Source organism: Eucyclogobius newberryi, unplaced genomic scaffold (assembly GCF_026437365.1).
Source record: "Eucyclogobius newberryi isolate DKJ021-1_F unplaced genomic scaffold, fEucNew1.0.hap1 SCAF_2, whole genome shotgun sequence".
NCBI lineage: Eukaryota > Metazoa > Chordata > Actinopteri > Gobiiformes > Gobiidae > Eucyclogobius > Eucyclogobius newberryi.
Window position 1 is genome coordinate 40,465,201 of NW_027315834.1, and position 14,232 is coordinate 40,479,432.

A 14,232-nucleotide genomic window follows, 5' to 3' on the forward strand; every position below is an offset into this window, starting at 1 on the left:
GTCGGATTTTGAATTTCAGGTCGCTCGGGTTACCGGAAACACCCAATTATTTTTTTGGGCCTTATAATATAGGCTAATTATAATTATGGATGATTTTTATTTTTTTAAGCATCGTTTTTCCATCATCTTATGCAAATCTGTTTTACATGTGACCTGCACCAAATATTCATTTCAAAAACAAGTAAAAAATTGAAATTTAAAAAAAGGACTGACAAGACTGCAAGATCACAGGAAACCACATAAATAGTTATGTTTGCAACTTCTGGCAAAAAGTGTATTAATCTTTAAAACAACAGATCAAACTCACAATTCACTCCACACTTTCTCCTTTGTGCTCGGATACATATAAATAATTTTAATCGAATATATAGTAGATTATTAAACGTAAGATTCCATCGACTGTTTCATCAACTAAAGACTTAAAGCCCCAGTTGACATCGAGTCACTTTCAAGCTGCTATTACTTATTTTTATCATGTCAAAATGCCTTGTGGATCTCAGAGCAAACATCAAGTAATTTTTTTGCCCCTACGTTTTTATCCCGTAAACAAATCAACGCTTATTTTTCCATTTAAAATCTTGACTGTGCTACTTTCCTTTCCTCCTCGTGGGATAATATGTGACAATTTCAACCAGCAGGTGTTGAACATTCACCCCAGCTTTGTAAAAACGCGCTCATTCGTTTTGTGCTCGTGTTTGTTGGCGGCGAAGTGGTGCTCGGAGCTGGACTACAGCCTCGTGTTTGGTCTGGAGCGTGGGCAGAAGTAATCTCATATCTCGACCCAGCGGCCGCAGTCTGATTTTCTCATCCAAAGTGAATATAGACGGTTCTCGATGTGCGCTCGAGCGGCATCACAAATATTCTCACGATCAAGTTTGTTTGGGGGGCGCTTGAACAAAACCTCGATGTAATATGAGAGACTACTATAATTCTACTCGCTATAAACACATGAAAACAGTAATGAAAGGCTTAGACATGTAATCAGTTTTATAGTTTTATTGCGCTGAAGTGTTTGAGGAGATGTTTACTGAACGTTCATGTCCTTTGTCAGGCTCAAATGATGCCAGAAAGTTTGCTGATCCACGTCTAAAACAAACTATGTGGCCCAACAATTAGTGATGGACAATACCACTCATTCATTCACTCACTCGGACTCAAGTAATCAAGTAATAGTAATCACAATGATACCGATACCGATGAGTTTTGTACTAAAATGCATTGAAACTCCTTGATTATGAAACATTTGACCTTTGCTATCGTTCTTTCTTTCAACCTCCTTTGAACTAATATGAAAAGTAAATATATGCGCACCAGTCAGTATCGATATTATATTTTACTCTATATTATAGTATATCAAGAACATTATTTACAGGATTCGTTTGTTGCCATCAAATTGTAAATGCCGTTTGATCCGTCGCAATTAGCAAATCGCAACAGCAACTGCAATTAATTTCCTCTGCAAAAACAAAATAGCCTGTGTTTTTAAGTATAAGACCTGGTAAACCCCACAGTTTAAACCTCTAAAAAAAACATTCTCATTTAGGAGTTCCTCTTCTCTCAAACATCACGGCTCCTGGACACGTTTTAAAATGTGCACTTTGAACAGAATCAAAACACACATCGCAATCGAAATGCAGACACATTGATGCAATTCGGATCTTTTTTCGCGCAATGGTTCAGCCCGTGCACCGTAACATGTGTATAGAGGTCGTAACACCTGGCTCATCTTCTCCGTGTCCTGTCCTTGTCCCCTGACCGTCCACTGTTGTCTGTTTGATGCACTGCAGAAGCTGACACAAGAGAAATATGAGGTCACAAGCTGTTTGCCCGAGGCCGCCATCTTGATACAAACGACGACAGATCCCAAACTCAATCTGAAGATCACGCTCACCTCGCCCGCCATGAGAGACGACCTGAATGATGAAGAGCTAGAGGAGGAAGAGGAGGAGGAGGAAGAAGAGCTGGCGGAGGAAGCGGAGGAAGCGGTGGAAGCGGAAAATGGAGAGGAAGGAGTGAAGGAGGAAGAGGTGGCTGCGCCGGAGGAAGAGGAGCAGCCGGACATGAACAATGGCCTAGGTATGGACTCTCACCCACATAAACTTAAACGTAAGCTTCATACACGCACTGTATATATATATATATATATATATCATTTCTCTCAGCGATACTTACTTCGTTATGCCAAAGTATGATTTAATGGCCAAGATTAAACTGTTATGTGGTCATTTCAAAAGCAAAAAATGAGGGTTTGTGATCTTATTATTGTGAGAACGTGTAAATACAGCAGTAGGAATGTTGAGATTATTTGGTTAATCGATAATCGTGATTAGTCAGGTCGCAATGTAATCGAACTAACTAAAAATAACTGTGACCATTTTAGAAGTCAACATGTGTTATTTCAGTTCAATCTATACTCATACTAATGTGTATTTTTGACTTTAGATTCATAAAGCAGGAATCGGGGAATCGGGATCTATTTGACAATTTTAATGAGAGAAAGTATTTTAGTGTAGTTTGGACTTGAATAATCGTTAAATTGTGACGTTTCTTCTCACAATAATAATCGTGACACTAACATTTGATATCGTGACATCCTTTACACAGCAGAGTAGATTGTGTTTGAATGTGGCTTTGCCGTTCAAATTAAAGTATTATTGTGAGAAAAACATCACGTTTTTACAATTATTCACAATTATAGAAACCGTTAATCTGACAAAAACAGCCCCAAAAAAAAGTATTTAACATTAAAATCTACTTTATTACACTATAGATTGAACAGAATCAACCTATTTTTGCTTCTGAATTTGGCACGATAATGATTTTTTAGTTCTTGCGATTTTATTGTGACCTGAATTATCACAATTATCGGATTAACAGAATCATCTCGACACCCCTCCTGTTAAAGCTTTTGTTTGATTGGTCAATAACTGTCACGCGATCCATCAACGACAAACTCATAACGGTTAGATAAAATCCCAAGATAACATCCAATCATTCTGGTTCTCATAACCAGTTCTGCCTCAAGCCACCTGTCCCTATCGGCCGGCCTTGTGATAATTGGTGGTTGTTGATGCTAAGGAGAAGTGCGGGCAGCAGCCAGCCCGAACCCAATCAATAACCAGGCAGTAGTGGCCTGCCCATCCATCCTGCAGCCCCCTTCCCCTCATAGACACCCGGGGCCCAGGTCGAGATGAGCGATAGCGCCAAGGTTAGCCGTACATCACGCCAAACGCCTCGCCCAGATGAAGACGGTCGCTCGTATATTCTTCCCGACCCATCAGAGACGACGCGCGCGGCCCCGAGCGGGAGAAATTCACGCAGCCGTATTTCGTAAGTGACGAATAAAGATGGTCACCGCGGTAGCCGTCTAATTGCCCGGAATTCATTAGCCCAGGAGGAGACGGAGAGGTACTTTGTCTCGGGTTGTTGCGTCCCCGGCCGTATTATCTTAAAACGCTCCATGATGGACGTAATTAATGTATATTTTATGAGATTTTGGAAAAAGTCATAAATAATTGTCAAAAGTAGATTGTGGTATTTTCTACGGACGCAGCGGCACTAAATGAAACGCCTGGAAAATCAATGCACTTCATCTCGTTTATGACACTCCTTCAAATCAAAGGCTGTCGTAAATATTTCTTATTGATGTGCAGCTATCCTCACCTCTGAAACACTTTTCACGCCTAAGGAAGCTGTACGGTAATCCATATATTTCAAGGGGCCGCACACAGCTGAATAACATGTTTATGAATTGGCAATTTAAGTTTAAATTTGTGGAGAAATTCTCGTTCCGTTGAACCACACTTGAACGCTCTTCAGTCGCAAGTGAAATCTGAAGGTTTGGGTCTTTCAAAGGTGCACTATGCTGCTTGTTTCCATGGCGTTTGTATTGCTTTGGCTGGAATGTTCCACAGTAAGGCATTCAGCTTATCTATTTCCATGGAAACACCACCAGGCCAAGTTACCGGTCAGATCTGTGGAGAGGCGACCCCTGCTGACAGTAAGAAAGCATGTTTTTCAAGGTATTTTTTTAGCCAGGAAAACGCCTGTAATCGAGTAAAGGCACGATAGATTTAATGGCATACTGTGGAACATTCGGAGCAAATCAATAGCTTTCCATGGAGACAAAGCAGGTGTCTACCAGAAAAGTGACGTTGTACAGCTTTAATTAGACTTAGGAGACAGACTTAGGAGGGAATTGTTTGGTAGATAAGACAGTAGATAATTCAGATGTTTACACTTCAATTCCTGAATCACAATCAAAATGGTTAAGTTCCCCAAAAAATACCATGTGACCAACATAATCATAATTTAACAATAATATAACAATAATAGTTCTTTGGGTTATTTCACCCATATTCACTGTAAATATATAGTTTTCTATGTAAATATTGACTGAATTCTCTGTCAGTACTATGAAATTATATCTTCAAATCATTGTGTGACCCCTCCCAGCTCATTTTAGATTTTCAACCAATACTTTGGGAACCCTTGATCTACTGTGTACCAGACTAGACCACTACCAGACACTTTAGAGAGACGGAGAGACACTCAGTACATTAGGCAAGACTTGATAGCGGGGATTTTTTCTGATGAGCTCAAGCGATAAGATGCTATCAGCAACACAAAGCAGATCATGATAAAAGACCCGCGCGGGCGTGAGAGAGTGGCCGCCGACGCCAAGGAGAGGGGCGCCTGGAAGCCGATAATGATCCACTATAGCGGCAGAGTGGTCCAACGCACAGCTGGGACCCTCCACAGACCTTGGGATTTACCGTCACGTAGAAACGACAGCCGAAGCACTGCGGCAATAGCGAGATGAGTTCAGGGATAATGCGAGGTGTAGGTCCTCTTGCCGTTGAGCCACGATAGGCACACGTGACATTTAAGGTTTTTTTTTTTTTTTTTCTCACACCAGCTTTAGAAACGGCTTTTCTTTAGCTTGCTGAATGTCTCTAGAATATTCTTTTGGGAACCGCCATGTGACCGCACTCATTCATTTGCTACCTGTTGTATTCGGCGCATTGTACATAGTCATAGTGGTAGTTGTGTCTGTGGGGCATGAATCAAACTTACACACGGACGAACGCTCTGCGCCAAACACGATGCTCTGACTAAACCCCGCCTTGACCCCTCCTGTCTTGTGTTTGTCTCAGACTTGGGCCAAACTCTCGTAGTCTTCTCCTTCTTTTTTCAGTTCTACTTTAGGAGCGCTTGATTCTGTGTTTGCCCAGACAGTTTCATTTTTTAATTGCTACTCTCTCCCCACCATCTCTCCACAAGCGAAATCAAGTGCACCTTAAGTAATCCTTCTGAACAGCAAACTCCTATTTTGACTCCTGCCTGGCGAAGACTGGATCAAAATAACCGAAATCCTCTTCAAATACATAAAGAGGGGATTGATTTACTGCGCCGGACTACGTCTCGGCTGCACCCGCATCCCTCTGTAAATCAAGCACTCTTTTGGTATTTGTTTGGTGTATGTCTGTGGGGCGCTCTGCATCCCACAAAGTTGTCTCTCACCTCGTGATCCAGGTCACTCGGGTTCTCTGATTTGTCGGTGTGCTAGATGGATGAGAACCGGGCAAAAATTCCGGCTGAGTAATGTCAGTTATTTTCAACACATCAATGCGCACCAAAGCACAGCGCATCCTGTTATACCTTGTACGGAGGATGTGAAAGTGTACCGCACTTAACCGGCCCAAGATTGATCACGGTGTTGAAAATGGCACTACATACAAAAAAAACAAAAAATGCGAGGCAAGCTTTCTATTCATTCATCACAGATTGTAGAGAGTGCGCACTTTCTACCAGGCGATGGGGGCAACTTTATGGCATGAAAAGCACCTTGTATGTACCAGATATCCATGCATGTGTGTGTATGTGCGCATCCACACGCGGACTTCATGTGTGCGTGCCTACATACACACACACCATTTTTGAAAAACACACACCGTCTGACTGTCTGAGCGGACGTGTGCGTTTCACCTTCTCTATATTGGGTTGTTATTGTTTTGTGGCAGTGTTTGGGGCTGCTGCGCTCAGAGTGGAGGCTGAGGAGGAGGAGGGGGAGGTGCTGGATAGACACAGATGTCTGCTGGCCCTGGCAGCGCTGCGACACGCCAAGTGGTTCCAGGTCGGCACCCACTCACTTCCTGTCTTCAATGCCTGACGCTTCTTGTAGCCTGACGAATTTAGCGAGGCCAGTTGATTTTATAAAGCGCTAATAGTTAATGTATCTGTATGGCACGAACTATACTTGCACCAGATCAAATATTGTTAGATTTACGGTTATTAATCTTATCGTAAGGCTACAAAAGCATTGATTGATATTCATTTTTCCTTTTGCCTATTATGTGAACCTGCCTGCTCTGTACAGTATGTCATTGCTTCCCCTATTCCCTCCAACCATCCCCTTTTCCCATCTGTCCACAGTGCACTTACCTTACTTACAAAAACATATGCACACATACTGTAGCTCTCAAACGAAGCCTTTTTAGTCAAGAGAAAAATAAGACGAGGGAATCAAATCTTTTCTCCAGTTTTTTTCTGAGGGAAGTGGCAGCCAGCTCAAATCACTTCATTACAACTGTGGCTTTGTGGTGTAAAGCAGGCTGTTATCTGTATGTCCTTGCACAAATGCTGTTTCTCTTTTCACTCTGCTGAATTGTACCGTCTCGCGTGGGGTTTAATCATGTCTTTATCTTCCCCCTCCCTCAGGCTCGAGTGAACGGGCTCAAGTCCTGCGTTATAGTTCTCAGGATACTTAGGGACATGTGCAATAGACATCCTGCTTGGGAACCTCTCAAGGGATGGGTAAGTTCTATGTAATTAACCTGCAAGAGAGTCTGTCCAATTGACGGCCCCCATTTTTCCTGTACAATGTGTTTAGTTCTTAAGGAATATCCCGATAACAATAGTTATGTCAGTCCAACAGAAATAGTTGAGGTTTAATTTTACAGACAAATACATCCTGGGTAGAAATATCAGCTTTTACCCTTTCACAGCTCTTTTTGTAGCATTTTTTACTCCAAACGATAGACTCAATGTCATATCTTCAAAACAACATTCACAATATTACCTACGTCTCGATATACTGCCCACTTCTACTCTTGCATTACATTTATTCCTGGACATAGTAAATAAACTATAATTGAATATATAGTCTACAGTATACATGCTTTTTTTTTTTTTAAACTGGAAATGAAAACATCAATACAAATATGACCCACCTAAACATCAAGATTTTGAAGTTACTCCTGATCGCAGTGCCCTGGGAGGCATTTTTGCAGTGAAAACCCCAAAAGCGAAAAAAGTATTGAAACAATAGACTGTATGTTATGGTAGTGTTTTTCCCCTTGGTAAACGTGGTGTGTTTGCGTCTACAGCCCCTGGAGCTTATTTGTGAGAAGGCCATAGCGACCTGTAATCGTCCTCTGGGGGCCGGAGAAGCACTGCGTCGAGTCATGGAGTGCCTGGCCTCGGGCATCCTGCTGCCAGGTAAGAGTCTATGATCCAGGACGCTGCATAATGTACAGCTGGAGATGGTTAAGAAAGTGGCGGAGAAGCATATTGGGAAGCATTTGCATTCCTGGCACACGCACCGACATGGGAGAGTGTAAACAAGCAATAATTGGACAACGGAGCATTCTCATTTAGACCGCACTCGGGATATTTCCACGTTTATGTTTTCCTCTAAATAGATAGAGAAATTACCAATAAGCCATGACTTTTTAAAGCAGGTTATGGCTGCCTTTTTCAAAGTGCTTTAATTATGGCTGTTGTGCATCATTAAATACAGTTTATCATGGTACACATTAACAGCAACAAACCGAGTCCTAGAGAGTTTGTGCAAGAATAAGTTTCAATTACCACTACAACTGTTGGGAACTCTTTGCATTTCTTAGATGCAAGTATACTCACTAGATTAAACAAAAATAGTACCGGACTGTTTCCAAAAGCATTCACGTGTTAAGAAACTATTATAAACTATTATGGGAGTGACTATGGGAATGATTAAACAACTGTCACTAGTTGGTGTTGGAAAACGAATCTTTAGTAATATTTCCGGTTGCACTGAACGGTTCAGTTTGTCTGTGTTGACTTCTGATGTCTGTATGATTTCTGATGTTTTACTTACTTATCAATATGATGCACAACTGGCTTTACTTTTTACGGAAACATGACTTGAATTGTCAATATCAAATGAAGCCATAGCACACTCCAAAATGGTGCTGAAGGGTTAGGATTAACCCGCAGTACTGTAATACTACCCTCTGTTGTCTTTTACTGATTTTATCTCTGCTATTTATTTACATTTGTCTATTTATAGTTTTATTTTATTTATTTATTTTATTCTAGGTTGTGGTTTAATTTCTATGTTAACCAGTTGATTTTATTTCACTATTTGCTGCACATAAAACAACGTATTTAGTTTGTAAATCATACTATAGCAATAAAGTGGATTGCGTTGGATACAATGGTCCGAAGAAAGAAAGAAATCATTTGATGAGGGCTTTTTTCTGAAAGGAAATCTGAAATGAAAAAATAAAACCGTTGATTTGTCATGCTTCGGGTCTACTACAGTCTAGTGTGGGCCAGTGATGCAGGCGTTGGCTCCAACCGCAGCCTCTAATCAGAAACAACAAAAGAAACAATGCATAATTAGATACTTTGCCGAATGTGGACCCTGTTTGATCTGAAGTTGTCTCTACTCCTCTGGCACTCTTGTAGGTGGTCCCGGTTTACACGACCCCTGTGAGAAGGAGCCCACAAACACTCTGGCCCACATGAGCGACCAGCAGGCCGAGGCCATCACCTACAGCGCACAGGTACGCGCCGCACTCTTAAGTACACTGTTATCGCCCGCTTCACGCACCCTCGGCTGTCAGCGTGCGCGAATCAGCAAGCAGCGCACCTATTACTTGACAGATCGCCCCATCACCGCTCCGCGCACTCACACATCTAAGGGAGCGTCTCAACCGCGCTGCCGCTCTGCATTGTAATGATTAGTGTGAGAAACTATTGCCAATGCAAGTCATAAATCCATTTCTGACACCCAGAGGACAGTGTTGAAGAGTGTGTGTTGTCATATCTCACACACACACACACGCACACACACACACACACAAACACGCACACGCATGCACAGTCGAGTGAACAGGGCAGCCTCTGAGCCGCATGGCTTAGTGGATCCTGCCGTCCATTTCCTTTGAAGGAAGGCTGGACGAGGCTGGAATGTCAATGGGGATAATTGTATTGGAGCAGATACAAGAGCAGATAGAAGAGCAGAGCTGTTCTGTCAATGAGCTACAGCGCGACTCATGAATATCTGAGACACTCCTCCCTAATGGATTTATATTAGCACACCGCTTATCCCTCCATGTTTGTTGAGATCAGGCTTTGTAAATAAACAAAATTATTCAATTTTTCTGCTAATGCCATTAGGACAAATTAAAGCATTTTATTTTATTTAAGCATATTTTGTTTTCAATTTAAGAGCTTGGCCTTTAACAATAACATGAACAATTTGTAGATTGTTAAAGTTGCTTAGTCATGTTAATTTCATCTTAATTATTTGTTTTTTACATTTCAGCATGCTCTCAGGCTCATGGCCTTCGGGCAAATCTACAAAGTTCTGGAAATGGAGCCTCTCCCAAACAACAAGCCCTTACAGAAGTTCCCCTGGTCGGATAAAGAAGGTGTGTAACTGTCAGGTGTCTGTCCAAAACTCCCACTTGTTTGTCAGCGCCGCTGTCTTCTGTTTCCGCTTCTTTGTTTATTCGCAGTGGTTTTCAAACTGTCTCTCTGTCTCCTTATCACAACAACCTCAGCATGTGGAGTTTTCTGGCTCACGTTGTGTAATATAAAAGTCAAAGCTGCCAATGCACTCTGTACATGAAACAGATGTACAAATCACATGACCTTTCATGATTTATTATGTGTGCTTTTTCAGATAGGAAGTCAGATCTGTCACAAATCTTTTTTAGAATATCTAAATGTATTTGCAAAAGATTAATTTGTTTTGCTACTTAACAAAAGTATTCGAGTATTCACAAGCCTTCAAAGTGCTCTCCAAAGAAACAAACGATAAGCAACATTGTAAAAAGGAAAAAGAAAAAAAAAGACCTCTAAAGAACAAACGGTATCTGCTCGGATGTTTTTCAAAAAGAGCGATGTCCTACACCAACAAAATAAACAGAACATGCCATGCACATAACAAAAGATTCTTAAATACTGTTTAAGTGATTTGGTTTTTGTCATTTTGGGTGAGTTTAGCAATTGTAAATGAGTTTAACAATTGTAAATGTAATCATAAGAAAGCATTTACACAGCTCTTTTTTTGGATACTCAAAGACATTAGATTTCATTGGGTAAACAGACAGAAGTGAGGCTGCCAGCATCACCATCTCTCACACACCACACATACTTGGAAAGATGTGTAAAGTGTCTCGCCCAAGGACACAACGGCAGTATGGCACTGGCATGAGCAGAAAACAATCATTCAAATCCTGGCTGGTCCATTCAGTGCTCTAACCACTGTGCCACTGCCCCTCATCAGAGCAATTTAAACAGCCATGACAGGAATATTACTACATTATTCACAAATATGATCAGATTGTATTTTTCCTGAAAATTATTTATCTTTAGTTCTTGGCATGGAAATTAGCCAGGGGATTGTCTGATTAGGATTTGTGTCTTGTATGTCTTGCCCTTGTTCAGCGTCGAGTTGTGTGTCTACTGTTTATCTCCTGTACGTTATCCATCTTCATGCCTCGTGTGTGTTTAGTACAACATTGTTCTGTCACGCTCGAGCAGCTTTGCAGATGCACACCTCCTGAAGCCATTGATTAGCTACTTTCTCTGTCACTTGTGTCTGTGCAGGTTTAGGTCTGAAGAGGCCCTTTGAGGACAACATGATGGATGACAAGGACCTCATCAAGAAGATGAAGAGAAACCTGCGGAAAGGTAGAAACTGCACTGGAGCAAATGATCGGCCTCTGTCCACAAACTAGCCCCACTCAGGCCCTTTGTTTCTTCTTGTTTGCCTCTCTCTTACCTTCCCTCATTCTTTGGAGGAAGATCAATAGTATTGATTGAAAACGTTTTAGTAGGCCACCCAACCTTCGCCATCTCTTTCTTCAAACAGACTAAGTTGAGCCTCTGCTAATGGACGCAGAGAAGCATTTTTAGATATTCGTAAAATAGAGCAAAGTGGACCAGAGAGAAGAAAAAAATCACAAAATTTCGGCTTGAAATGTGATTTATAACCAGCAGTGTCCCCAAATTGGTTCAATTTGTTCCTTTTCAGCAGGATAATTGCATAACCACACACCTCTCATTTTTCTCTATCAGTCCTGGACAGCAAAGCCATAGACTCCAACCAGCCAATGAATGCCCTGATGCGCTTGAACCAGATCCGGCCGGGGCTGCAGTACCGCCTGCTGTCCCAGTCGGGTCCGGTTCACGCTCCGGTCTTCACCATGTCTGTGGACCTGGACGGAACCGTCTATGAGGCCTCGGGCTCGTCCAAGAAGACCGCCAAGCTCCACGTCGCCGTCAAAGTAAGAGCGGCCAAACACTTTGTTTTACTTGTTCATTCATAATCTGTAGACATTTAGCAATTGTTGCGGAGCAGAATATTATACTGTAGCATCTTACTTTAACATCTTCACAAATCTATTTTAAAGCAGTGTTTACCTTTAATAGAGGAGACAATTGTGCACCCCCATAGTATATTTTTAGTAGTCTGAATACAAACATTACTTAAATGCTTGTGTCATTGGTTTACACATGTAGGAGTATCTATATTTAATCTACAGTCAGTGTTTTTTTTTTATTTTAGCAGAGGAACGAATTACATTTGTACTCCAAAAATGTTGAATCCGATATGAATCACTTCTTCAATCATGGCTTTTGTACAAACCTATTGGAAACGCTGCTTTAAGTAATACATGTGAGAGCAATATAAATCAATATCTGATATCTTGGGTTAGGGTTATTTAATATGATTTTGGTTTGATAATGGTTTAATAATGAGTTGGTATAATCCCTCATTCGTCCATCCATCGTTGAAAATGTCATCTGGACAACATTTTCTACTTTGAATGTTAATCTAAATGTACGCTTACTGAGAAACCCACCTACTGTTGATTTTGATAATATCGGTTGCAGTTGTAGTAAATGTAACAATCTCGGAATCAATTGGGTTTTGGCTTCCTTTTGGATTAGTCTTCAATCCAATATGTACTTTGTGAGCCCTTGCTTGTTGTATTTTGGTATTATTTTGGTGTGTATGTGGTGCAGGTTTGGAGCTGGTCAAATCCTTGTAATCCCAAAGTGGTGGTGAACAAAGAGGCTCTCCGGAGCACAGAGCCGGGATAATCCACCGTCCGCTGCATTCCCATATAAGGCTCTTTCTCATAAGCTTCTCTTTCTCCCCTTTTCCTCACCTTTTGAACAGTCCAGTCCCTCTTCCACGGTTCATTTTTATTTGGTCTAGGCTATCGCTCAGCCCTCAGCCTGAAAAAGGAATTCTGTTCACTTAATTAGGTCAATAACCTCATGCACATACAATATCTGCACTTTTCTAAAGTTTTCCTTTATGATGTTTGTCAGGTTCTTCAAGCAATGGGATATCCCACCGGGTTTGACTCAGACCTGGACCCCATGAGTTCAGATGAGAAATCAGACGGAGAGGGGAAGAGCGAGACATCCACACATTCAAGCAATAACCCCACACACTCCTCAGACAGTTCAAACACACTAGAGGTACGCAAGGAGAACTGTACAGTGATGTATTCAGTGTATTTCCGACAGGGGGACACTAATGATCATGTGAATTAATGTGTTTGTTTCTCTCTACACCCCAGGTGAGAACTCAGGGTCCCATACTGACGGCAAGTGGGAAGAATCCGGTCATGGAGCTGAATGAAAAGAGGAGAGGTCTCAAATACGAGCTGATCTCAGAGAGTGGAGGCAGCCATGACAAACGATTTGTGATGGAGGTGAGAGCTGTACAAATATTCAGTACTGGTTTAGACTGAGCTGCTGCTAATCCTTTCAGGTCTAAAACATGTACAAAGAAACTACTGAGGTGAACACTTTTAGAAGCAGCTGATTTCTGGAATCGTGGAGCTGTTTCCGGCTCTCTGTGGGTGTTTTCAGACATGGCTGCATGCTCCATCACTCTGCTGACTGATTAGCAGCGCTGCCTGACAGCAGGGCTGCACTAAACAAGCTGTCCTGTTCACACACTCCGGCTGATGCCCTAAATACAGCAGCTTTAAGCCACTTTATTATCGCTTGTCATAATGTCATAATGTAAACAATAAGACGATCAACTGTACTGAAAAGCATGGAGAAATGAGAAGAATACATGCAGACTTACATTTTCTCTGTTGTGTTTAACCCAGGTGGAGGTAGATGGACAGAAGTTCCGTGGGGCTGGCCCCAACAAAAAGGTAGCAAAGGCCAGCGCTGCTCTAGCAGCTCTGGATAAACTGTTCTCTGGGCCCAACGCAGCAGCAAACAAGAAGAAGAAAATCCTTCCTCAGGTTAGAGAACCCACCTCTGCACCCTACAAATCTTTATTTTCATTCAAGCCTATTGATGGATGCAATGTAGGCATGAAATATTGGATTTTGAGACTGTGCAGACGATTGTTTGACACATCAGTAATCAATGCACTTCGTCACACAAGTGTCTTTTTCTGTGTCAACAATCTAAATATCATTATTATTACTTTAGAACAACGGTTTCCAACTGTTCTACGTCTCTTGTTTAATGCAATGTAATATATTTTAAGTTTGTGTCGCCTGTGTAATGATTAATATTCTGTGCATTCATCAGGGTGTTTATTCCCAGACTAAGAGTGCGTTGGCAGCAGCAGCCGCAGCCTCAGCGGTGGCAGCGCAGGTCGCCAGAGGACGAGGCAGAGCTGCACTGGCCAGAGGAGCCTTTGTGAGCGCTGCAGCACCAGGCTATGTCACACCAGGTACAACGCCTACACTGTGTATACTCTTTACATTTTATATGTACACATGCTTTGGAATGTGTTCACTTTGTGTAACATTTGTATTCAAGTCCTCATCTCCCCTCGACGTAAATCCTTTATCAGATCAACAACATGATATGGGTTAAAATAAGTCAAGGATCTGGTTTAGGCAAGTTGTAGCTGTGATAAAGAGGGTTAGTCGGTAAGAAATGAATGTAAGTCAGGGTTAGAAATGC

At 41.7% G+C, this 14,232-nt stretch overlaps 1 protein-coding gene across 2 annotated transcripts in view; it reads left to right on the forward strand.

The window, feature by feature from the left end:
- strbp (spermatid perinuclear RNA binding protein) overlaps positions 1–14,232 on the forward strand; it is a 45,722-nt gene that overhangs the window by 22,472 nt on the left and 9,018 nt on the right. For both annotated transcript variants that reach the window (XM_072455326.1, XM_072455328.1), the window contains exons 4-15: positions 1,788–2,076; positions 6,024–6,136; positions 6,721–6,816; positions 7,389–7,500; positions 8,734–8,831; positions 9,596–9,701; positions 10,885–10,968; positions 11,356–11,564; positions 12,619–12,771; positions 12,873–13,007; positions 13,416–13,556; positions 13,852–13,996. In XM_072455326.1, the coding sequence (XP_072311427.1) occupies positions 1,788–2,076; positions 6,024–6,136; positions 6,721–6,816; positions 7,389–7,500; positions 8,734–8,831; positions 9,596–9,701; positions 10,885–10,968; positions 11,356–11,564; positions 12,619–12,771; positions 12,873–13,007; positions 13,416–13,556; positions 13,852–13,996 (1,681 nt within the window). The remainder of the gene's footprint in view (positions 1–1,787; positions 2,077–6,023; positions 6,137–6,720; positions 6,817–7,388; positions 7,501–8,733; positions 8,832–9,595; positions 9,702–10,884; positions 10,969–11,355; positions 11,565–12,618; positions 12,772–12,872; positions 13,008–13,415; positions 13,557–13,851; positions 13,997–14,232) is intronic.